This window comes from Lithobates pipiens, unplaced genomic scaffold (assembly GCF_037356315.1).
Source record: "Lithobates pipiens isolate NorthernLeopardFrog02 unplaced genomic scaffold, aLitPip1_a1.2 Scaffold_10, whole genome shotgun sequence".
NCBI lineage: Eukaryota > Metazoa > Chordata > Amphibia > Anura > Ranidae > Lithobates > Lithobates pipiens.
Genome location: NW_027507686.1, coordinates 21,151,864 through 21,176,254, shown reverse-complemented (window position 1 = coordinate 21,176,254; position 24,391 = coordinate 21,151,864). Strand labels below are relative to the sequence as shown.

Here is a 24,391-nt window from a genome sequence, read left to right as displayed (position 1 = left end):
AGACGACCCAACGGGTCATGTTTCTCCATCATCCCCCCCACAGTTATTACCTTTTGTTTCAACTTGACCCTCCCTTCTAGATTGTAAGCTCTAAACGAGCAGGGCCCTCTGATCCATCCTGTATTGATTTGTATTGTAAGTGTACTGTCTGCCCTCATATTGTAAAGCGCTGCGCAAACTGTTGGCGCTATATAAATCCTGAATAATAATAATAATAATAATAATAATGTAACGAGCCTGAAAAAAAAATGAATGATAGAAAAAATAAAATAATGAAATCTATACTAGACGGGGCCCTCTAGTAGGGCAGAGCATAGGGTTAACCATTAAATGTTATTCTTAATAGAAGTCATAATTTATAGCCTTATAAATCTCATTGGACGCAGCTGGTCGCTAAACGTACCCGTTGGGTTTCCCGGATTAATGATGCATAGCACTTTGGGGTTGCAGTACGCTCTAGCCTGGTACAAAGATCTCCTCAGTTCATTGACATCCAAAGCCCAGCAGTTGTCCTCATCCAGGTAGTAATTCACCTGAGCTGCATCAAACTCGGATATGGCCGCCGAGTAGAGTGGATACTGTGGGATGGGAATCATGACTCCGGTGCGGGACTTCCCCTCCCCCGACACAAGGATCTTCAAGATGCTCTGAAGGTAAAAAAAAAACAAAACAAAGCCATCCTAAACATACAGGTTCAATCAAGGCACACCTAATCGGTATGATTATTTTACATTTAAAGTGGATTTACAAATTTCAACAGAACTCCCTGGACAATCAGTTCACTGAATGATTTACTTGGTATCTGCAGTTCTTTAATGGGAACTGTGTTGGTTTTGGATCAGTTTGATCTTAGGTCTATAAAAAAATAAAAAGAAACAAACACACACACACACACACACACACACACACACACACACACACACACACACACACACACACACACACACACACACACACACACACCTACCTCTGGCAGGAGCTGGCCCTTTAAACCCTTAGCGACCACCTACTGCAGATGTACTAAAATAAAACCATTGATTCTGCACTTAGCTGGGGCCCCCCCCTTGTGTTCCTTTTTCATCACATGATTGAGAGCCTGTCCTACAAGCTCCTGAATGTCATTGCATGACTGGCAGCTGTTGAGGACGACGTGGTCACAATGCTGGGAGGGGACAATCAAATGTACTCTCAACACAATAATATGCTGGCCATGCGCATATAAGTTGCAATATGACATAAAGCCCACCTTTGTGCTGCCCATTCACATGATGCCCACATGAGTGCTGCCGGCACTGGGGAGCTACAGTTCATTGAGGGAACCATGAATGCCAACATGTACTGTGACATACTGAAGCTGAGCATGATCCCCTCCCTTGGATACTGGGTCGAAGGGCAGTATTCCAACAAAACAACTCCAAACATGCCTCCAAGACGACCGATGCCTTGCTAAAGGAGCTGAGGGTAAAGGTGATGGACTGGCCAAGCATGTCTCCAGACCTAAACTCTATTGAGCATCTGTGGGGCATCCTCAAACAGAAGGTGGAGGAGCGCAAGGTCTCCAACATCCACCAGCTCTGTGATGTCATCATGGAGGAGGGGAAGAGGACTCCAGTGGCAACCTGTGAAGCTCTGGTGAACTCCATGCCCAAGAGTGTTAAGGCAGTGCTGGAAAATAATGGTGGCCACACAAAATATTGACATTTTGGGCCCCAATTTGGACATTTTCACTTAGGGGTGTACTCACTTTTGTTGCCAGCGGTTTAGACATTAATGGCTGTGTGTTGAGTTGTTTTGAGGGGGACAGCAAATTTACACTGTTATACAAGCTGTACACTCACTACTTTACATGGTAGACAAGTGTCATTTCTTCAGTGTTGTCACATGAAAAGATAGAAGAAAATATTTACACAAATGTGGGGGGTGTACTTACTTTTGTGAGATACTGTGTACCATAGTTTGTAGATGCTATAACTTTCACACAAACCAATCAATATACATGTATTCAGATTTTTTTTTTTTCTATCAAAGACATCTAGTAGAATACATTTTCTCAATTTTCGAAGAAATTTTATTTATTTTTTTTTTTTAAATTGGATAAGTTTTATAACAGGAAGTAGAAAATACAGTGCATCCACAAAGTATTCACAGTGCTTCACTTTTTCCACATTTTATGTTCTGTTACAGCCTTATTCCAAAATGAATTCATTACTTTCCTCAAAATTCTACAAACAATACCCCATAATGACAACGTGAAAGAAGTTTGTTTGAAATCTTTGCAAATTTATTTAAAAAATAAAAATATATCCCATGTACGCAAGTATTCACAGCCTTTGCTCAATACTTTGTTGAAGCAGCTTTGGCACCAATTACAACCTCAAGTCTTTAAGTATGATGCTATAAGCTTGGCACTCCTATTTTTGGGCAGTTTCTCCCATTCTTCTTTACAGGACCTCTCAAGCTCCATCAGATTGGATGGAGCTTGATGCACAGCCATTTTCAGATCTCTACAGAGATGTTTAAATCGGGTTCAAGCCTGAGCTCTGGCTGGGCAACTAAAGGACATTCACAGAGTTGTCCTGTAGCCACTTCTTTTCTACTTTGTTATCTTGGCTGTGTGCTTAGCTTTGTTGTCCTGTTGGAAGGTGAACCTTTGCCCCAGTCTGTGGTCCAGAGCCCTCTTTCATCAAGGATGTCTCTGTACATTGCTGCAGTCCTCTTTCCCTCAACCCTGACTAGTCTCCCAGTTCCTGTCGCTGAAATATCCCCCACAGCATGATGCTGCCATCACCATGCTTTACTGTAGGGATAGTAACGACCAGGTAATGAGCAGTGCCTGATTTCCTCCAGACATGATGTTTGCCATTCAGGCCAAAGAGTTCAATCTTTGTTTCATCAGACCAGATAATTTTGTTTATCATGGTCTGAGAGTTCTTCAGGTGCCTTCTGGCAAACTCCAGGCAGGCTGTCATGTGCCTTTTACTGAGGAGTGGCTTCCATCTGGCCACTCTACCATACAGGCCTGATTGGCGGAGTGCTGCAGAAATGGTTGTCCTGGAATAGTTTCCTCTCTCCACAGAGAAACGCTGGAGCTCTGTCAGAGTGACCATCGGGTTCTTGGTCACCTCCTTGACTAAGACCCTTCTCCCCCGATTGCTCAGTTTGGCCGAGCGGTCCACTCTAGAAAGAGTCCTGGTGGTTCCAAACTTCTTCCATTTATGGATGATGGAGGCCTCTGTGCTCATTGGGACCTTCAATGCTGCAGAAATGTTTCTGTACCCGTCCCCAGATCTGTGCCTCCATACAATCCTGTCTCGGAGGTCTACAGACAATTCCTTGGACTCCATGGCTTGGTTTGTGCTCTGACATGCACTGTTAACTGTGGGACCTTTATATAGACAGGTGTGTGCCTTTCCAAATCATGTCCAACCAACTGAATTTACCGCAGGTGGACTCCTATCAAGTTGTAGAAACATCAGTGGAATGATCAGTGGAAACAAGATGTATCTGAGCTCAATTGTGAGTGTCATGGCAAAGGCTGTGAATACTTATGTACATGAGGATATTTTTCTTTTTTTTTTTTTTTTATAAATTTGAAAAGATTTCAAACTAAATTCTTTCACGTTGTCATTATGGGGTATTGTTTGTAGAATTTTGAGGAAAAAAAACTAATTTAATCCATTTTGGAATAAGGCTCCAACAACAAAGTGTGTAAAAAGTGAAGCGCTGTGAATACTTTCTGGATGCACTGTATTGGTTCCCCCCCCCCCCCCCCAAAATGTTGCCTTTTTTATATAATAAATAATAATAAAAAAGCCAGAGGTGAGATTAATTAACACCAAAAGAAAGCTCTATTTGTGTGAAAAGTACTATATACTGTAAATTAAAATTTAGGCAGTGTTTCCAGACCGCGCAATTGTCAGTTAAATAGCAAAAAAAATTGCCTGGTCACAAAGGGGGTAAAATCTTTTGGAGGTCAAGTGGTTAAATGAAAATAAAAGCGGTAAAATATAAATGTACGCACAGCTACGCCTTCACTTGCTCCAGTGGTCAGGAAAATATGGTCAGGGTCGGCAGGGATCCCACCATCCCTCTTCTCTATATACCGAGCAACATCTTCCCGGATGCAGGCCACACCTTGACTGGTGCTGTAGGATCCTAAAGGAGAAAAGAAAAAAACTTTAGCATGAAAAACAGTAATAATTAGGCTTTACAAACCAAGAAAACACCAAATTCTAGTTCAGGTGATGAATGGACCAGTGACAGTCACAGCTTTTCTGTTAAAGTGGTTTAAACACTTCCGTATTGACAAAAGTATTCATACCCCTTGAAATTGTCATGTTTACAACCAAAAACGTATTTTATTGGGATTTTAGGTGATAGACCAACACAAAGTGGCTCATAATTGTGAAGTGGAAGGAAAATGATAAAATGGTTTTCAATTTTTACTAATAATAAATTAAAAATAAAGTTTTTTCTTTTGGTTGTATTTAATCACTGCTGGGTTGTGTGTGTGTTATATATATATATATATATATTATATATATATATATATATATTTATAAAAAAAAAAAAAAAAAAAACAAACACACACACACACACACACACACACACACACACACACACACACAACCCAGCAGTGATTAAATACAACCAAAAGAAAAAAAACTATGTTTGAGAGGAAAAAAAAAAAAAAAAAACTCAAACTTTCATATGGCTATCGTGTTGCATGACTACACAATTGTCAAAGTGCAACAGCGCTGAAAGCTGAAAATTGGCCTGGGCGGGAAGAGAGTGAAAGTGCCCGGTCAGCTAATGGGCAACAAAAACTGTCTCTCAATTTTTTTTAGCTGGCTCCTGGATTCAAAGCAAATTTATTAAGCCCCGTTGTGGGATATGTAGTTTCCTCACAGGAAGTGCCCGCTCTAATGCCCTGTACACACAGACGGACTTTCTGACGACAAAATCCATCAGATTTTTTCCGGCGGATTTTGGCCCAAACTTGTCTTGCATACACACGGTCACACAAAGTTGTTGGAAAATCTGATCGTTCCGAACACGGCGACGTACAAAACGTACGATGGGGCTATAAACGGGCCAATAGCTTTCGTCTGGTAATTTATTCTGAGCATGCGTGGCACCTTGTCCGTCAGAACTGTCTACACAGATCGGAATTTAAACGATCGGATTTTGTTGTCGGAAAATTTTAGATCCTGCTCTCAAACTTTGTGTGTCGGATATTCAGACGGAAAAAGTCAGATGGAGCCCATGCACGATCGGATTTTCCAACAACACATTTTCTGTCGGCAAGTCCGGCCGTGTGTACAGGGCATAAGACCACAGACAGAGGCCTTGTATTACCCCCGTGCAGTGCAATGTGCCATGCCTCACATTTGAACACAAAAAAAAGTCTGACACCGCAATGTGAAAAATTACTTTACCACTCCTTTTCATGCTGAGGCGGTTTTCAGATGTTTTAGCGCTAGAAATAGTGCCTGTAAAGCGCCTGAAAACTGCCTCCCATTCATTGCAATGGGTGCTTTCACACCTGGGCGGTGCAATCGCGGGACGTTAGAAAAAGTCCTGCAAAAAGCATCTTTGGGAACACGGTACACAGCGCTCCTAAAACGCCCCTGCCCATTGCAACGAATGGACAGCGCTTCCGAAGAGCCTGAAAAGCGATTCTGAAGCACCGCCAGAGTTTTTAACACCTTCTTTGGGGTTAAAAGCAACCTGCTGGTGGACGAAAAGCGCTTTACCAGTAACGCATGGGCGGCCCCAGTGTGAAAGTGATCCAATATGGGCTGTGCGTACAGAGTAACAAATCACACCGTGATACTACAGGATCGACACACATCTTATGCATCTTAGTTGCAGGTAAGAACGTTTATAATGCCTTTCAAAAAAATTGTAACACGAGTCTGTTTGTTTGCCCTTGAAGTGCTCATGTACCGTGTTGTGGGACTTCCAAGTTTTAATGCCATGTGGAATCCCGGGTGTTAGCTTGGTATTGCACAGCTATCAGCACGGTGCTAATCCCACATGTCAGTCTGGTATCCTAGAAACATGAAAACACATAAACTCTCCCAAATTCCCAGACTGCTTAAAGCTAACCTGACATGAAAGTTAAAAAAAAAAAAAAAGAAGAAAGGAGGACGCTGCAATTGCTGACTCTCCTTCTGAAGAAACTGGCTGCTATTCTGATCCTCTTGCCGCCTTCAGTCACCGACTCAGAACAAGGATGCAGATTGCAGTTAAATAAAAGTTAGAGAAAAGTGCCAAACTTGTTTCAGGTTGGTTGGAAAGTATTGAAGCCGGATAGTAACTATCCTGACACCAGCAAACTGAGCTCCAACAACGCAATCCCAAACGTTTGTATCTTAGTGGCGGTTCACACCAGTGCGTGGTGCAAGATCGCATGTGATTCACACCGCACTGCAGTGCAAAAATCACATGCAAAGTCTGTGCGATGCGATTTCAGCCATACAGATAGAGATCCACAATTCAGGTTATCCTATATGCATAGTTCACACTATTGTAGGAGCAGTGAAAAAGTACAGCAAGCTGCATTTTTCTGCAATGCAAATGCATAGAAATGTACATAAATGCATGTATATTAGAGCTGCACGATTCTGGCCAAAATGAGAATCACAATTTTTTTTTCTTTGAATGAAAAGATCACGATTCTCTAGATGTAAAATCTTTCACATCTTTTTGTTTTTAATTCATTGAAGTATTGCTATCAAAAAAAAAAATGCATTTGAAAGACCGCTGCGCAAATACAGTGTGACATAATATATTGCAACAACCATTTTATTCTCTAGGGTCTCATATATATATATATATAAAATGGGGCGTCTAAGTAATTTTCTAGCAAAACAAAAATATTTTAACTTGTAACCAACAAATGTCAGAAAAAGGTTTAGTGTTTAAACTTTTTCCACTTACACACAGTCTATTCCTTTGACAAATTGTTACAATGTTTATACTTAAGTTCAACTGATAAAGAATGTTTTGATTCTTGGCAGACTGCCCAGTTTTTCTCTTCCTTTCTTTTGATGCCTGTGGCTTCAGAAGAGCAGAGGGAATTCTTTGCATAGAAAGAATTGTGAAACACTTTAGTCAAGATCGCGATAACAATTCTTGGCGATTAATTGTGCAGCTCTAATGTATATGTGCAAAAATACACAGCAATGCAGTGCACAAAAAAAACCTAAAGAAGATGGAAGTGACCTCAAAAGGGAAAAGCAAGCATAAGGCTGGTACAATAAAACAAGAAAAGCCACTCCAGGTGAGAAAGTTTCTGGATAATCCCCAAACACACCAGTGTTAGTGCTATAGCCCAGCACGCATGCTGTGTAACATGAAGAAATTATTCCGGACGGCTGCACTTCCAAAAATCCTTTTATTGAAGCTTCATGAGGACAAGTGGTTGACAGATGGAGCAGGGGACAAAAAGGTAGACGCGTTTCACGCAAATGTTAGTGCTTAGTCAGCTTAAAGCTGGTACACACAGGTCAAATATTGGCCGGTTCAACAGAAAGCGGCCAACATTTGGCCAGTGTCCACAGCAGCCTGACCGGCTTCTGTCGAACGAGCATGCTGGAAAACCAGCATCTGATCAGCACTCCCAGCCAATGTCTGCGAGCACTGATCAGTGTGTCCTGGGGGGGGGGGGGGGGGAACAGTCCTCTGTCAGAACACAATAGCTCAGTCAAGGAGATCGCTGTACTATCATTGTTTCGTTAGCACGGAGACCTCTGTATTTTTTTTTGTCCAGCCCCCTGGGTTGAACCAAAAAGCAATTGTGTGTACCTTAGGTAAAATGCACATAAAAACAAACGTCAAACGCACAGTAAATGCGCAGTTTCGGGTGTGAATGGACTCTTGGGGCCCATTCACACCAGAAACTGCACACAACTGCGTTTTTGACTGCATGTTTACATATGCATTTTCAGTGCATTTTGCCATATGTTTTTGTGCTTGGCTTTCTTAGCTTAAAGGAACGCGAGTTTGAAGTGTGTTTGTAGTGCGTTCCCTGCATTTGTAGTGCAGAAAAATACAGCATGCACCATTTTTATTTTTTATTTTTTTTTTAACGCCGATGCATTGCAATGATATGAATGATGCTCATAGGATTACCTTCATTTTGGGCTGTCTATGAGGTTGGAGTGCAGTTCAAAATGCATCAAACTGCATCCCACTGCGTTCGGTGTGAAAGGGCCCTTACACTACATGATAAAACATAAATATAACCCAATAAATGACAAAACCTAAAAGTTGTTCTACGTGTGGAGTACACACCCAGACAAAAATCTGAGGCATTTCCAGTATATTGAGTTTCATTTTAACTGCACCCACCTCTTTTACTGTTCATTTAAACAAGATCACAACTACCGGAGTAGAACACACAGCAGGAAATGAAGATTTATGACAAAAACAAAGCTGTGCATTATTATGAAGCATATGCAACAAAACCACAAGCACTTTCAGACTTGCAGAAAATGACATGCTGTCTACAACTTCACAAGTTTCTTAAAAATTCACCTTTTTTTTTTTTTTAAATAAAAAAAAAGTGCATTTATTATTTTTTTTCAGCAGGATCTGAAGGAGAATTGAACCCGTGATCAGGGGGTGCAATGTTGGGCTTCTGCAGCTTTCTGCCCGTACCTACATATGGGCTGCTTGTTGAAAGCTGCAGGGCTTGTAAATGAACTAGGAGAGCGCTCATCAGGGGTGGATGACAGTACTTGTAGTTCATTCCTCCACTGGTAACTGTGAATAAATGACGCAGTCATGTGGGCAGAGCCCAGCACAGCCACGCTCTCTTTTCCTGTCAAAAAGTGACAGCAAGTCCAGGGAGAAGATTCCCAACCCACTGTCACTTTGAAAGGATGGGGGTACTTGTGGCACCAGCTGGAACATGTTCCAAAAAGGTGAACTTATCCTTTGAGCCCCTTTCACATTGGCGGAGTCCACCAGTGGATCCACCCGCTCAGCAGGGGATCTCTCCGATGAACCCTGTAGAGCAGGCGGATGACAGGTCCGTGTCGGCTCTGCTAATACAGAGTGGACACGGACACAGCCCGGGCTTGTCCTTTTATGGTTTGTCAGATGGAAAACGGCCACCTGTCCCTTTCCATTGACTGTCATCCAATCTGCCAGATGGATGGGGAACGAATCCCCATCCATCTGTTTTTAATGGACAGGATTGGATAGGATGTTTTTGGCAGGTGTCTCTATAGAGTGTAAAAGGGACCTTAAAGCAAGACTCAACACAAAACAGAAAACAATTTTTAATACATTTATACTATTAAAAAGTTATCCATCCATGTCTCCATGATTTATTTTGATGAGAAATCACTTTGAAAAACACCCCTAGCATTTCTAGGTGTGGGCATCAACAGCAGGTGATTCATGTAGCATTTACTTGCTGGAATCCATCTGCCCTTAGCTTAAGAATGAAGGCAAAAGGGGGTGTGCTTAGCTCCTCCAGATGTAAGAAAAATAAATGCCCATGAAGACTCCTGGGATGTATGACAATTTTGTGGCTTAGGCCAGAACCCAGGAAGCAAAGGAAATGTAAAAAAAAAAAAAAAAAAAAAAAAATAAAAGTTAAAAAGTTTAAACACAAGTAAATATTTCCCATCTATTTACTAATGTTAGCAGCAGAAGGATTAAAGGGGTTGTAAACCCTCAAGGTTTTTCACCTTAATGCATTAAAGCGGTGTTCTGCTTAAAAAAATAAAAATAAAGTAAAAGTCGGCAGCTACAAATACTGTAGCTGCTGACTTTTAATAAAATCGGACACTTACCTGTCCCAGGGTCCAGCGATGCAGGGGATCAAAGTCCTGCTTGGACCGCCACCACCCCACCACCCGCTCTGCGGCACCGGCTTTGTAACTGTGGGTGCCCCGGCTGTACAGTGGGTACCAGGCACCCACTGCGCATGGGTGAGCGGCGCCGCGATTGGCCCCACAATCATCTGGGACCTGAGACGCGTCGCAGATGATTGACAAGAGGGAGGGGGCAGAGCTGATCCCCCTTCCTGCGCCGAGGGGAAGTGATGTCAAGAGCCCAGGCGCTGAAGGAGGCAGACTATGATGGACCACCTAGCAACAGGCATTTAGAGGTAAGTAAAAAAAAAAAACAAAAAAAACAAAAAAAAAATAAACAAACCTGTAGTGCAGCTCCCACCCAGAGCCCCCCTCCTCTGCTGCTGTCAATCAAATCCAGTGACACGGGGGCTGAGTCCTGCTGTCTGCGTCAATGGACGCTGCAGCAGGTCTCGGGAGTGAGCCTGCATGGGTGTTCCCTTGAAATGCGGGTCTCAGAGGGGGCACTCAATGCGGGGAGAAGCCAGGAGCACTGCTGGGGGACCCCAGAAGAGGAGAATTGGGGCCACTCTGTGCAAAAACCCTTGTACGGGGGGGGGGGGGGGGGGAGTATAACATTTTGTTTGTTTTTTAAATTACAAACAAAAACAAATTTACAACCCCTTTAATCGTTGATGTTGAGAGTTTCGTTCCGGTTTATTATCAGCCATTATCTAGGTAAGAAAAATATACAATCTCCCCTTTGCATCTCTTCATTGACATGCTGGTGCTGTACAGAGGCTGCAGGCTGAGCCAAGCCCGAGGATTTTAGTGACGGGCACGTAGGCCCACACGTCCGATGATTTATGTCTTCCTTCTCTGCGGAGCTCTAAATGAGATTTTATTCCGTCTGACAACATTCAATATATTTCTTAAATAAGGCAGTTTAGTCTGAGTACTAAGGCTTATCAATTACTGCATCTCACCAAGGCTGTATCCTCCGCATGACTGCAGGATTCTGCTGGCTCTGCTCTTGGCATCCGCTGGGAAACGCGGGCTGTCCAGGAGATCAGGATAGGTGCACAGTGCTACCACCTGCAAACAGCAGCAAAAGCAATACTTGGTCATTTATTGATTGGAAGACCATGGAAGGACAATACTCATTACACACACAAAAAAATAAAAAGAAATAAAAAAAATAGGAGGGGGCGGTGCAGAGCTTCACCCACTACAAGGCAATGGATCATTCCAAACCTGATATTTACATCTAAAAGTAGATCCAGACAGGTTGAACCATTCACTGACATATTAAAACTAGGGTGACATCTATTTGCCTCAAGCACCTCTGTTGGCCATTTTTCACAAGGCAAAGTGACCTAGCAGTTGCAGAGTATGAAACATTCCCGAGTCCCAAGGTACTTCTTGTGTGTCACCCAGTTGCCCTTAATCCTGGCACTGACCCTTCCAAAAATGCTATGAAAATATTGACTTTTGTGAAAATAGGTGATCAACCTGTCAACCCCCCTTCCCCAGAGCAGTGCTCAGCCAGCCATCAAATTTTCCACTCGCATTTTGTGAGTGGAAAACGATAGGCGGGGGTTGAATGGGAGCCGTTCACCCAGGGGAAGAGAGTGTGGAGGAAAAGAGAGGGTGGCTGGATCATCACAGGGGAAGAGAGCGTGGAAGAAAAGAGGGTGGCTGGATCATCATGGGGGAAGAGGAGAGCTGGCTGGATTACAGAGCGGGGATAGCCCGCTGTAACAGCTTACATTTGAATTGCCTCCGCTCGTGGTCACACACAGTCTCTACTCCTGACCCAGCACCTGTGATAGACAGAACACCGGTCCAATGCCGGTGTGGATGTCTTCTGTCTCTAACAGGCACTGGGTCAGGAAGCGGGACTATGTGTGACCGCGAGTGGAGGCAATTCAAATGTAAGCTGTTACAGCGGGCTATCCCTCTGTGATCCAGTCACCATCTCTCTTTCTCCACACTCTCTTCCCCTGTGATGATCCGGGCGCACAGGTCAGGCCGCAAGGATGGGCACAGGTCACGCCACAACGATGGGCACAGGCGAGGCTGCATTGATGGGCACAAGTGAGGCTGCATTGATGGGCACTGATAAAGTCATTGTTAATATTTATTTTTGGAACTTTATTCTGCATAAAACATTTAAGCGTAATTTCATGAGTTAATTTATAAGGGGATGTTTAGGGGTGGAATCAGGGGTGGGGTAGGGCTTGGGTGAGGCAACTGTTGGTGAGTAACCTTTAAGGCTTGGCTAGTAGCTCAGGACTTGAAATTTTGAGCCCTGTAGTAATGGGTCATTCTGACACTGCATTGCAGGTATGGGAAGGAAGGCATGTATTTGCCATCATATTTGAAATTTCAGGATGCACAGGATGTTATTGCAGGTGACCGCTGTGCTGTGCAGGGGGTTGTGGCGGCTGACGGTGGTGCCACGCAGGGGGTTATTGCAGCTGATCAAAGTGCTGTGCAGGGGTTGCATGGCTAAGTATACACTATGCAGCTATAAGGTCACTTTGATCTGTGTGCACCTACCATAGGTGTGCTTTGAGTTCTCAGTTCTGTTCACCTTTTATTCTACTCTCCAAATTTAGCAATAGATTTATACCAGGAGTACAGTTATAATAGGATCTAAAAACTAATAGGTGATTGACCTTTCATTTGGATGGACCATTTAACAGAAAAAAATAAACATCCTTATAATGCAAATTATTCACATGATGCTATTGACAAAAGAAACTATATTTGTTACCTGTCGCAGAAATGTGATTGGCTGCTGTCCCATAGCATGGGCATCCCCAATGTTGGCTTTTATGACCTCATCAAAAGGTTTCTTAATCCCCTATAGGAAAAAAAGAGAACAATAAATCAGGAGGCCCAAAACATGAGGAACGCGCTTTAAATAAATTGTAAAGTACTGAAATTATTGGGAGGAGAGAAAGAGCTGCAGCATACCGGTGATGTCATGGCCATCCAGGATTTCTGCACAGATAGCCACAACAGCAACCTGCACCTGAAGGACTAACGCTTTTTACCCAATAGGGCTCAATCCTAATCTCTAGGACCAAGCCCTATCGGGTGGAATGCGTTAGTGGGGGTTGTTGTTCAGGCCAGAACTGCTATTGTGGCCATCTGTGCAAGAATTCTGGATTGCAGTGATGTCATCGGCGTGCGGCGCCTCTTTCCTCCCACTGTGTTTGGCTATAGGTGAAAGCCATTTATGTACATTTTGAAACCTGACTGAAAAAACTCCCAGGACGGCCATCATAGCAGTGAGCTCTTTTCCGACTCACTTTTAGACCCCTTTCACACTGGGGCTGTTGGTGGCAAAGCGACGCTTCACCGTTGCTTTTGCAGGGGTTTTCGGCCGCTATGTTTAGTGCTGTAGCACCTGTAAAACGCCTCAGTGTGAAAGGGGTCTTACACTTGCTTTGACTTTAATGTGTGTTAAAGCACCTACCACTTTAAAAGGCTTTAATGCTCATGTGATGCTTTAATGAAGCTAGGCAAATTTCCTGTATGTGTTGAATCTCTATTTGTTTTAAAGGGGCTCAGTAGTACCCTTGTTCAGCAGATCCCCGCTCAGTAGGAACCCCCAGCTCCGCCGATTCCCCACTCCGTAGGAACCCCCAGCTCCGATTCCCCACTCCGTAGGAACCCCCAGCTCCGCCGATTCCCCGCTCCGTAGGAACCCCCAGCTCCGCCGATTCCCCGCTCCGTAGGAACCCCCAGCTCCGCCGATTCCCCACTCCGTAGGAACCCCCAGCTCCGATTCCCCACTCCGTAGGAACCCCCAGCTCCGCCGATTCCCCGCTCCGTAGGAACCCCCAGCTCCGCCGATTCCCCGCTCCGTAGGAACCCCCAGCTCCGCCGATTCCCCACTCCGTAGGAACCCCCAGCTCCGCCGATTCCCCACTCCGTAGGAACCCCCAGCTCCGCCGATTCCCCGCTCCGTAGGAACCCCCAGCTCCGGCGATTCCCCGCTCCGTAGGAACCCCCAGCTCCGGCGATTCCCCGCTCCGTAGGAACCCCCAGCTCCGGCAAATCCCCGCTCCGTAGGAACCCCCAGCTCCGGCGATTCCCCGCTCCGTAGGAACCCCCAGCTCCGCCGATTCCCCGCTCCATAGGAACCCCCAGCTCCGGCGATTCCCCGCTCCGTAGGAACCCCCAGCTCCGGCGATTCCCCGCTCCGTAGGAACCCCCAGCTCCGCCGATTCCCCGCTCCGTAGGAACCCCCAGCTCCGCCGATTCCTCGCTCAGTAGGAACCCCCAGCTCCGCCGATTCCCCGCTCAGTAGGAACCCCCAGCTCTGCCGATTCCCCACTCAGTAGTACTTAATAAAGAAAGCGCTAAGTCATGAAAAATTGCATATATCAAAACAATCAATGTAGATCAAAAACATGCAAGATGCATGATAATAAATGTCCATGCAATATAGTGCAAAAATGTCCATATATTAAAACAAATGAATGTCCCAGAAGTGAATGTTAAAAAAAAAAACTTAACAATGAACATCCAAACCACCAGCGAATCACCTTACTTGTGCCTCCCACCCCCCCCATGGGTATAGGCTCACCTCTAGGAATGCGACCCCCCCCGCCCCCCAGCTAAGCAGGGTCAAAGTCATTGGGGCTCCACAGTGTTTGGTAGTGCGCTAGGGTGTGCACACCTTCCTTTTGTTCCGTTATATGACATTGCCCATTTAAACAAGCCCTTTCTGATGCAACCCCCCCCCCCCAACATGCACTCAATCACCCCAGACATAGAAGATCTGAGCTCAGCATTTGAGTGTTCACTGTGATGGTGAAGGTGAGCCGTAACAACTGAGCTTCTCGTAGAAGGTTCTGGGAGTTTTTCCCCAGTCAGGCTTTAGGAAGTACATAAATAGTCTACACCTATAGGATTTATCCAACTCTGGCCAAAGCTGCACGGTTTGTTTTCATCTACAGACATCCCTTATCTGCAATAGCCCTTTTTTGGCAAAAGTGAACTAGCCCCTTTCATTTTTTTAAATTTTAGTATACAGTGCATCTGGAGAGTATTCACAGCGCTTCACTTTTTCCACATTTTTGTTATGTTATGTTACAGCCTTTATTCCAAAATGGAATAAAATTCATTGTTTTCCTCAAAATTATAAAAACAATACCCCATAATGACAATGTGAAAGAAGTTTCTTTGAAACGTTTGTAAATTTATTAAAAACATAAAATATAATAATAATAATATTAATAAAAATAATATCCCATGTACACAAGTATCACAGCCTTTGCGCAATACTTTGGTGAAGCACCTTTGGCACCAATTACGGCCTCAAAAAAAAAAAATTAAGTGATGGTGGAAGCTTGGCACGTCTATTTTTGGGCAGTTTCTCCCATTCTTCTTTGTAGGACTTCTCAAGCTCCATCAGGTTGGATGGGGAGCGTCGGTGCACCAACATTTTCAGATCTCTCCAGAGATATTCAATTGGGTTCAAGTCTGGGCGGGCCACTCCTTTGTTACCTTGGCTGTGTGCTCAGGGTCGTTGTCCTGTTGGAAGATGAATCTTTGACCCAGTCTGAGGTCCAGAGCACTCTGGAGCAGGTTTTCATCAAGGATGTCTCTGTACATTGCTGCATTCATCTTTCCTTCGATCCTGACTAGTCTCCCAGTTCTGCTAAAAAACATCCCCACAGCATGATGCTGCCATCACCATACTTCACTGTTGGAATGGTATTGGCCAGGTTATGGGCGGTGCCTGGTTTCCTCCAGACATGACGCTTGCCATTCAGGCCAAAAAGTTCAATCTTTGTTTCATCAGACCAGAGAATTTTGTTTCTCCTGGTCAGAGTCCTTCAGGTGCCTTTTGGCAAACTCCAGGTTGGCTGTCATGTGCCTTTTACTGAGGAGGGGCTTCCGTCTGGCCACTCTACATAAAGGCCTGATTGATGAAGTGCTGCAGAGATGGTTGTTCTTCTGAAATGTTCTCCTCTCTCCACAGAGAAACGCTGGAGCTCTGTCAGAGTGACCATCTGGGTTCTTAGTCACCTCCCCGACTAAGGTCCTTCTACCCCGATCGCTTAGTTTTTGGCCAGGTGGTCTGCTTTAGGAAGAGTCCTGGTGGTTCCAAACTTCTTCCATTTATGGATGATGGAGACCCCTGTGCTCATTGGGACCTTCAATGCTGCAGACATTTTTCTGTGCCCGTCCCCAGATCTGTGCCTCCATACAATTCTGTCTCGGAGGTCTAAAGACAATTCCTTGGACTTCATGGCTTGGTTTGTGCTCTGACATGCACTGTTAACTGTTGGAATATATATATATATATATATATATATATATATATATATATATATATATACACACATACACACACACACACACACACACACACACAGGTGTGTGCCTTTCCAAATCATGTCCAAATCAACCAAAATTTACCACAGGTGGACTCCAATCAAGTTGTAGAAACATCTTAAGTCCGGTTCACACGGAGGCAGCACGACTTACAGCACGACTGCCTCAGGCGGCCTGCACAATTACTTCTCTATAGAAATCAATGCAAGTAGCCCCCAAAGTCGTACAGGAACCTTTTTTTTAAGGGTCCTTTCACACGGGGTGGATCAGTGCTGATCCGCCCCGTGGATATCCGCTTGCACAACGGGGATCGCCGGAGCGATCTCCGCTGAGCAGGGAGATGACAGGTCCATCACTGCACAGGGACGGACCCGTCACAGCGCCGCTCTCCCCTATGGGAGATCGGGTGACGACGGACCGCAGTGTCTGTCGTCCCCCGATCCGATCTGCAGACGGATGGAAAAATAGCTTTTTCCTCCGTCACACTTTTTCGGATCGGAGCGGGTCGGATGTCAGCGGACATGTCACCGCTGACATCCGACGCTCCATAGAGCTCTATGGAGCATCCGTTCAGGTCCCCATAAAAAACAGACAGGCGGATCTGAACGGATCGGTAGTGTGAAAGGGGCCTAAGTCGAAGCGGCTTGTGTCACTCCGATTAGAATGGTTCCATTGTACAGAACGGGACGCTACTTGTCAGGTGGCTAAGTCATCCCAATGTGACCCGACCCTCAAGGATGATCAGTGGAAAACAGGTTGTGAATACTTATATGTACATGGGATTTTTTTTTTTTTTCATTTCTTTATTTTTTATTATATTTGCAAAGATTTCCAACAAACTTCTTTCACATTGTCAGTACTGGGTATTGTTTGTAGGATTTTGAGAAAAATAAAAAATAATGAATTTAATCCATTTTTGAATAAGTCTGTGTGGAAAAAGTGAAGCGCTGTGAATACTTTCCTGATGCACTGTACATTAACTAATGCAATAGAAAGAGTTAAAAAAAAAAAAAAAAATTCTATGCAGTCACTTTTAATAATAGGACATAAAAATGTGTCAGAAGTTCCATATTTAACTGCTGCCGCCCTCACTCTGCTGGCGCAGGGACGCTTTGCATGTACATCCAGTATCCGCTACACTGCTGGGTCGCAGGCTCGGGGGTTACCATGGTAACTGCAGTCAGTACAAAGTCCCTATTGTTGATCCCCCCCCCCAGGAATGACACAATTATATTCAGATCTCTCTCCAAGTTCTTCCTTCAGCACATTTTCAATCAACCTGTCAGTGTTTAATGTCAGTCCCCTCATATCAGAGCAGATCTGGGAGGATAATGGCCTCAACAATTGTATAGTAAGAACAATAAAGACAAAGACGATTATTTCACACCATTCATTTCTATAGATACAGGAAGCCAGCAATTAGATAACAAATACGGTGCTTATGTTCCAACAACCGGCTTCATTAAACAATGGTGCATTGTATTATCATGCTGTGAAATATAAAAAAAACAAAAAAAAAAAACACACACTTTATTTTGTTTCCTAGAATGTTTTAATGAAAGATTAGCGCAACATAAATACGCTCTTTTTTTTTTGTATGTCAGCCCCGGGGATATCTGCCATACAATCACATCTGAAGTCTATTCATTACGCAGGTTGATCAATTAGCAAAACTCCTATCTACAGTGCAAGGTGACCAAATTCACATCAGTCTACAGAAATCCAAACCCAACAGAATGGCTTTTATTTTGTTAACCACTTCAACTCCGGAAGACCGGGCCATTTTTTGCGATACGGCACTTCGTTATTTTAACTGAGGATTGAGCAGTCGTGCGACTCTGTACCCAAATAAAATTGATGCCCCCCCCCCCACAAATAAGAGCTTTCTTTTGGTGGTATTGGATCACCTCTTCATTTTTTATTTTATGTGCTACAAACAATCAAAAGATCAACAGTTTTGAAAAAAAATAACTAAAATAATAATAATAACAATAATAATAAATAATAATATGAAAAAAAAAATGGTTTTACTTTCCGCTATAAAACAGATCTAATAAAAAAATAAATAAATAAAAAAAAAAAAAAAAAAAAAGATCAAAATTTCCTAATAAATTTAGGCCAGAGTGCATTTTTGCTACATATTTTTGTATAAGCGTATATTGGTAATTTGGTGCCGAAACCCAAAACAAAAATTGCAGGAAGCACTTGGCCGAAAACCAAAACCGACAGTTAAAAAAAAATAATAATAATGTATTTATATTTTTATAATATATATTTATATTATATTATATTTATATATTGTCAGGGCTCAAAATTTCAAGTCCTGAGCCACTAGCCAGGCCTTAAGAGTTACTGGACACTAGTTGCCCCACCCAACCGCTCCCCTGCCCCACCCCATACGTCCACCCCTAAACACACCCTTGTAAAATTATCTCACGAAATGACACTTGTGTAATGTAGGTTTTATATATTATATTGTATGTTTTTATATATTATATGTTTTAAGCAGAATTAAGTTCCAAAAAATAAATATTAACAAAAACTTTAACAATATTAATATAAAGTATCAGTACTCATCAATTCAGCCTCACTGTGCCCATAAAATGTACTTTTAATTTGTTTTATTTTTTTACAAAGACCTTAACGGTAATATCGCGTGAAAAAAAAAAAATGGAACTACGCTATTTTATTCTCTAGGGCTTTTATGTAATCTGTAAAAAAAAAAAAAAAAAAAAAAAAAAATAATTTATGCAATCTTCAGGCCTAAAATATATATATTTTTTTTTAAACGTGTGCAAACAATGCAAAAACCGGTCTGACTGTGAAAGGGCTAATGGATAAGTTTCATCCTTCGGGAACAGTTTAGGGCAGTGATGGTGAACCTCGGCACCCCAGATGTTTTGGAACTACATTTCCCATGATGCTCCTGCACTATGCAGTGTAGTTAAGCATCATGGGAAATGTAGTTCCAAAACATCTGGGATGCCAAGGTTCGCCATCACTGGTTTAGGTGTTCCACCAGTAAGCTTTCTTAGTTTAAAATAAAAAAAATAAATAAAAAAACTGGCTCCTAACATTTTTTTTTTTTAGCTAGCTCCTAGATTCAAAGCAAAATTTGTCAAGCCTAAGGTTCGGTTCACACTTGTGCGATGCGGAAAACCTGTGAATCCACTGCGGGTTCCTCCATCGCACCCGACTCGCACATCAGTCGGCACTGCCAAATGCGATCTGCTGGGAGTGTCAATACATTGTTAATGACATCCCCATTTCAGCTCGCATATCGCACTGCCAACTGACAGTTCGGACATGAATCGGATTTTGGCAAGGCCAAAAAAAAAAAAAAGAAATAAAAAAAGGGCCCTGTGTAAGTTTGGTCCAAATGCGATATCAGCCATACAATCGGCATGGCTGATATCGCATTGCACGGACATTGTATGTGATTTGCACTGCGGTGCGAATCACATGCGATCTCGCAGAGTGCGCTGGTCTTATGAGATTTTAGTGATCGGGGTTTAGATCCAAGTGCGGACGGTTAACTGGAGGTTGCCATGGTAGCATGACATTTTCTTCCTTATGAGACACGAACACAAAAAAAAAAAAAATAAACATGATAAATGGTCTCCGATGCTTCCAGATACATTAGAGTCCTTCACGCTTTATAATCAAAGGAGGAGAGGAAATGCGGACGATCGCTCTTCTGGTACATCTGATCAGCAGTCCAGTTCTTTTCAAGGGAGTGGCTGCATTGCCGAGCCTATTTAGGCCTCATGCACACTGGGTGATGGCTGGATGGCCACCACTCATCTCTATGCCCTTGGAGGACCGGAGTGATGTCAACGTCACTTCAGCGTTTTTTTTTTTTTTTTCTTAAAAGCACAGGATAAAAAAAAATAAAAAATTATATCTTTTGCTTTTAAGGGTAGAGGAGAAATTTGGGGGTCTTTTAAACCCCAGATCTCTTCATAAAGAGGACCTGTTATGCCGTATTGTTATCACTAGGGGGACGTCTACATTCCTTACGTTAACAAAAAAGTGATCAAAACACTTTAACTGGTTCCCGACCAGCTGCCGCAGTTATACTGTGACAGGTCGGCTCCCCTGGGCGAGCCGTCGTAGCTGTATGTCGGCCGCTTTAAGAGCGCTAGGGGGCGCCAGAGCCGATGCACGTGCCCATCGGTCGCGATGTCCGCCGTGCACCTGCGATCGCTCCTGCAAGAGACAGAACGGAGGTCTGTCATTGTAAATAGACAGATCTCTGTTGGGGGCGAGGAGACGGATCAGTTGTTCCTAATGCTTAGGAACAATGATCCGTCTCCGCCCCCAGGTAGTCCCACCCTCCCCACACTTAGAGACACTCCCTAGGTAACACATTTAACCCCTTGATTGCCCCCTAGTGTTAATCCTTTCCCTGCCAATGACATTTATACAGTAATCTGTGTTTTGCGGAAGTGACTTCTTGACGTAGTTTCTGCCCTGCAATGGTATGGAGTCGGGTGGGGACCATCTTCACCTCACTCGTCTCCATACCCAACAGAAGAAAGGACCCCGGTCACCTCAGTCGCTACCGACAGGAGGGCACTGGAGATCATAGCTCTTAGTGCATTTTAGTGTAAATATGATGTCTTTTTGACCCCATATCTCATATTTAAGAGGCCCTGTCATGCTTTTTTTTCTATTACAAGGGATGTTTACATTCCTTGTAATAGAAATAAAAAAGTGACAGTTTTTTTAACCATTTAAGGACCGCCTCGCACTGATGTACGTCAGCAGAATGGCACAGCTGGGCACAAGCACGTACCTGTACGTTGCTCTTTAAGTGCCCAGCCGTGGCTCAGGAACGCGCCACCGGCAGCACGCTCCTGACCCAGTCCTGAGCTCCATGACCGCGGGATCGCGTCCGCTAGTGTCCCACGATCAGGTCACAAAGCTGAAGAACGAGGAGAGGTCTGTGTAAACAAACCTCTCCCCGTGCTTCCTACCAAGCCTGTCACCGATCGTCTCTTCCCTTTTATAGGGAAAGACGATCGGTGATATCACATGCCAGGCCACCTTCCCTACAATAAAAAAAAAAAAAAAAACAAAAAAAAAACAAAAAAACACACTACATAACGTCATACATAACACCTACACTGCCCCCTAGTGGTTAACTCCTTCACTGACAGTGTCATTTACACAGGAATCAGTGCATTTAAATAGCACCGATTGCTGTATAAATGACAATGGTCCCAAAAATGTGTCAAAAATGTCCAATGTGTCCGCCATAATGTCGCAGTCACAATAAAAATCGTTGATTACCGCCATTACTAGTAAAAAAAAAAATAACCATATTTAATCGGGGTAGAACACGCACCGGCGTATAACATGCACCCCAAGTTTAGGAGGGCATTTTAAGGGGAAAAAAAAAAACTTACATTTAAATGCCCGTCAATGCAGCCTTATCAGTGTGCATCTGCAGCCTTGTCCATAATTGCAGAATGATCAGTGTCATTTGCAGCTTGCCCACCGCTGTTTGCAGCCTTGCAGAGTGTCATTTGCAGCTTGCCAGTGTAATTTCCAGCTCGCCCAGCGCCGTTTGCAGCCTTGCCCATGTGTAAATATCCCGCCGCCGAGACAGACCGAGCGAGCGGTGCCGAAAAAGACCGAGCGGTCTGCTCGGCTCCGCTCGTAGTCCCGCCTCCCTGCTGTTTCTGGAGCGAGCGCTGCCGAAAAAGACCGAGCCGACTCTACTGTGTACTCGGCTCCGCTCGGCTCGCAGTCCCGCCCATACCAAGTACACAGTATAGTCGGCTCGGTCTTTTTCGGCAGCGCTCGCTCCAGAAACAGCAGGGAGGCGGGACTACGAGCGGAGCCGAGTAGACGGCTCGGTCTTTTTCGGCGGCGCTCAGTCTTTTTCTGCGGCGCTCGGTATTTTAGCCTCACAGACGGTGGGGATCGGCGTATAACACGCACCCACGACTTTCCCCCGATTTTAAGGGGGAAAAAGTGCATGTTATACGCTGATAAATACGGTAAAAAAATGCTATAAAACTATGCCCTATTGTGTAAACGCTATAACTTTTGCGCCAACCAAATAATCGCAAATTGCTATTTTTTTTTTTTACCAAAAATATATAGAAGAATACATATCGGCCTAAACTGAGGAAAAAAAAAAGTTTTTTTATATATTTTTGGGGGATATTATAGCAAAAAGTAAAAAATATTGCATTTTTTGAAAATTGACGCTCTTTTTTTGTTTATAGCGCAAAAAATAAAAACCGCAGAGGTGATCAAATACCACCAAAAGAAAGCTCTATTTGTGTGGAAAAAAAAAAAAAGGCCGCCAATTTTGTTTTGGAGCCACATCGCATGACCGCGCAATTGTCAGTTAAAGCAACGCAGCGCCGAATAGCAAAAAAGGGCTTGGTCCTTTGGCTGCAAATTGGTCCGGGGCTTAAGTGGTTAAAGAACAGTGTAAAAATAAAAAAGGTAAAATAAATAAGAAAAAAAAAAAAAAAAAATTTTTAAACGTGCCCCGTGCCGCCGAGCTCGCGTGGAGAAGCGAACACATACATAAGCGTAGAAACCAAGGGGCCGAGCCGTGGCGCCACGCATGATTGGACACAAAGATTTGCAGGTCTGCTTGGGTGCCCCCAGATCAAGCAGACCCAGCAGTAGGGCGGAGCCAGGAGTGCCAGTGGGCCCCCCCCAAGAAGAGGAGGATGCTCTATGTAGAACCTTTTCACAGAGCAGGTAAGTATAACGTGTTTGTTATTTAAAAAAAAACAAAAAAAAACAAGGCTTTAATATCACTTTAATAGAACAAGCTGTTAGAAGCTAATTGGCTACCATGCACAGCTTTACAGCCCGTTCACACCTGAACGTTTTGTAGCCCTACGCCTGAAGCTACAAAACGCTGGAGGGGAAAAAATACATTATTCTCAATGGAGATCGTTCACATCTCCACTCCATGTCGCCTGAAGCCGAACGCCTGAAGCTCAAACAAGTTCTGGACCCTTTTTTGTCGCGCGAATCGGGCTGATTTGGACGTTTTCATTCCCATAGAAACTAATGGAAACGCTCGATTCGAGCGACAACGCGCGACAACGAGCGTTTCTACGGGCGTTTTGACGCTGTATCTGCTCAAGAAAAAATAAGCAGATGAAAAATATTTTTCCTATTGGCTGAAAAAAAACGCCGAAGTTAAAAAACGCTCGTTGTCGCGCGTTGTAGTGTGACAAAACGCTCGTTGTCGCGCGTTGTAGTGTGACAAAACGCTCGTTGTCGCGCGACAAAACGCCGGTAAAAACGTTCAAACACGCTACGCTCAGGTGTGAATGCAGCCTTAGTAAATCAACCCTCATTGACTCCTTACACCGATTTTCTCACTCAGTCAGAGCTCTACTGTACAGATCGACTCAAATTGCTCTAACTTCAGGTTCCTGCACTACTTTGGGGTGACTTCAGAGTGACTTGCGGCTTCTATTAAAGAGGTCATTTCCAAGCTGCGCTGAAGTCACGGTGTGCAGAGCGGCTGCAAAGTTGGGTGAGTTTGAAGTTGCCCCAGTGTGAACCGAGCCTAACACTGGCACCTCCATGATCCCCCCCCCCCCCCCACAGAAAGCAAATACAGAAAACCGGTAAGGCGGTGTGTTTTGCCTAAAGGTAAAAATCCATCAACCTCGTCTAATGCAGAATGAAATCATCAAGATGAGAAGAAATTCTGGCCACGCCCGTCTGATGACAACCCAGAAAGTCTCCAAATCAAGTCAAGGAGGATGAAGACTTTGTATGTTAAAGCAGACCTCCGGGCTCCTTCAGGAAAAACGAACAATCAGCAGCTACAAATACTGTAGCCGATGACTTTTAGGACACTTACCTGTCCAGGGGGGATCCAGCAGGGTCCTTATCTGAGCCGATTTTTCATTTGGCTCTCGGGGTGCTGCTGCCGCCATCTCAGCTAAGGGAACCCAGCCTTGTGGATTCACAAACAGTTCCCTACTGCGCATGCGTGAAGCTCACTGCAAATCCTGAATGACCCGGCAGTGTGGGAAGGAGGAGGAGGAGGACCGAACTTCCAGCTGAGGTCACCCCAGCGAAGTCAGCTGGAAGTGGGAATCGGTTCCTGTCAAAACCAGGTACCCGCTCCCCCACCCCCCAAAAAGGTGCCAAATGTGGCAGCGTGGGAAGAGACAAATAAACAGAGCTTCCCCCTTTAAGTGGAACTCCGCCGGTACACACTA

General features: G+C 44.1%; 1 protein-coding gene across 1 annotated transcript in view; it reads right to left on the bottom strand.

The window, feature by feature from the left end:
* GPT2 (glutamic--pyruvic transaminase 2) overlaps positions 1 to 24,391 on the bottom strand; it is a 62,950-nt gene that overhangs the window by 21,590 nt on the left and 16,969 nt on the right. The window contains 4 exon segments of the mRNA XM_077452485.1: positions 404 to 647; positions 4,022 to 4,155; positions 10,799 to 10,907; positions 12,592 to 12,681. Coding sequence (XP_077308611.1) covers positions 404 to 647; positions 4,022 to 4,155; positions 10,799 to 10,907; positions 12,592 to 12,681 — 577 coding nt within the window.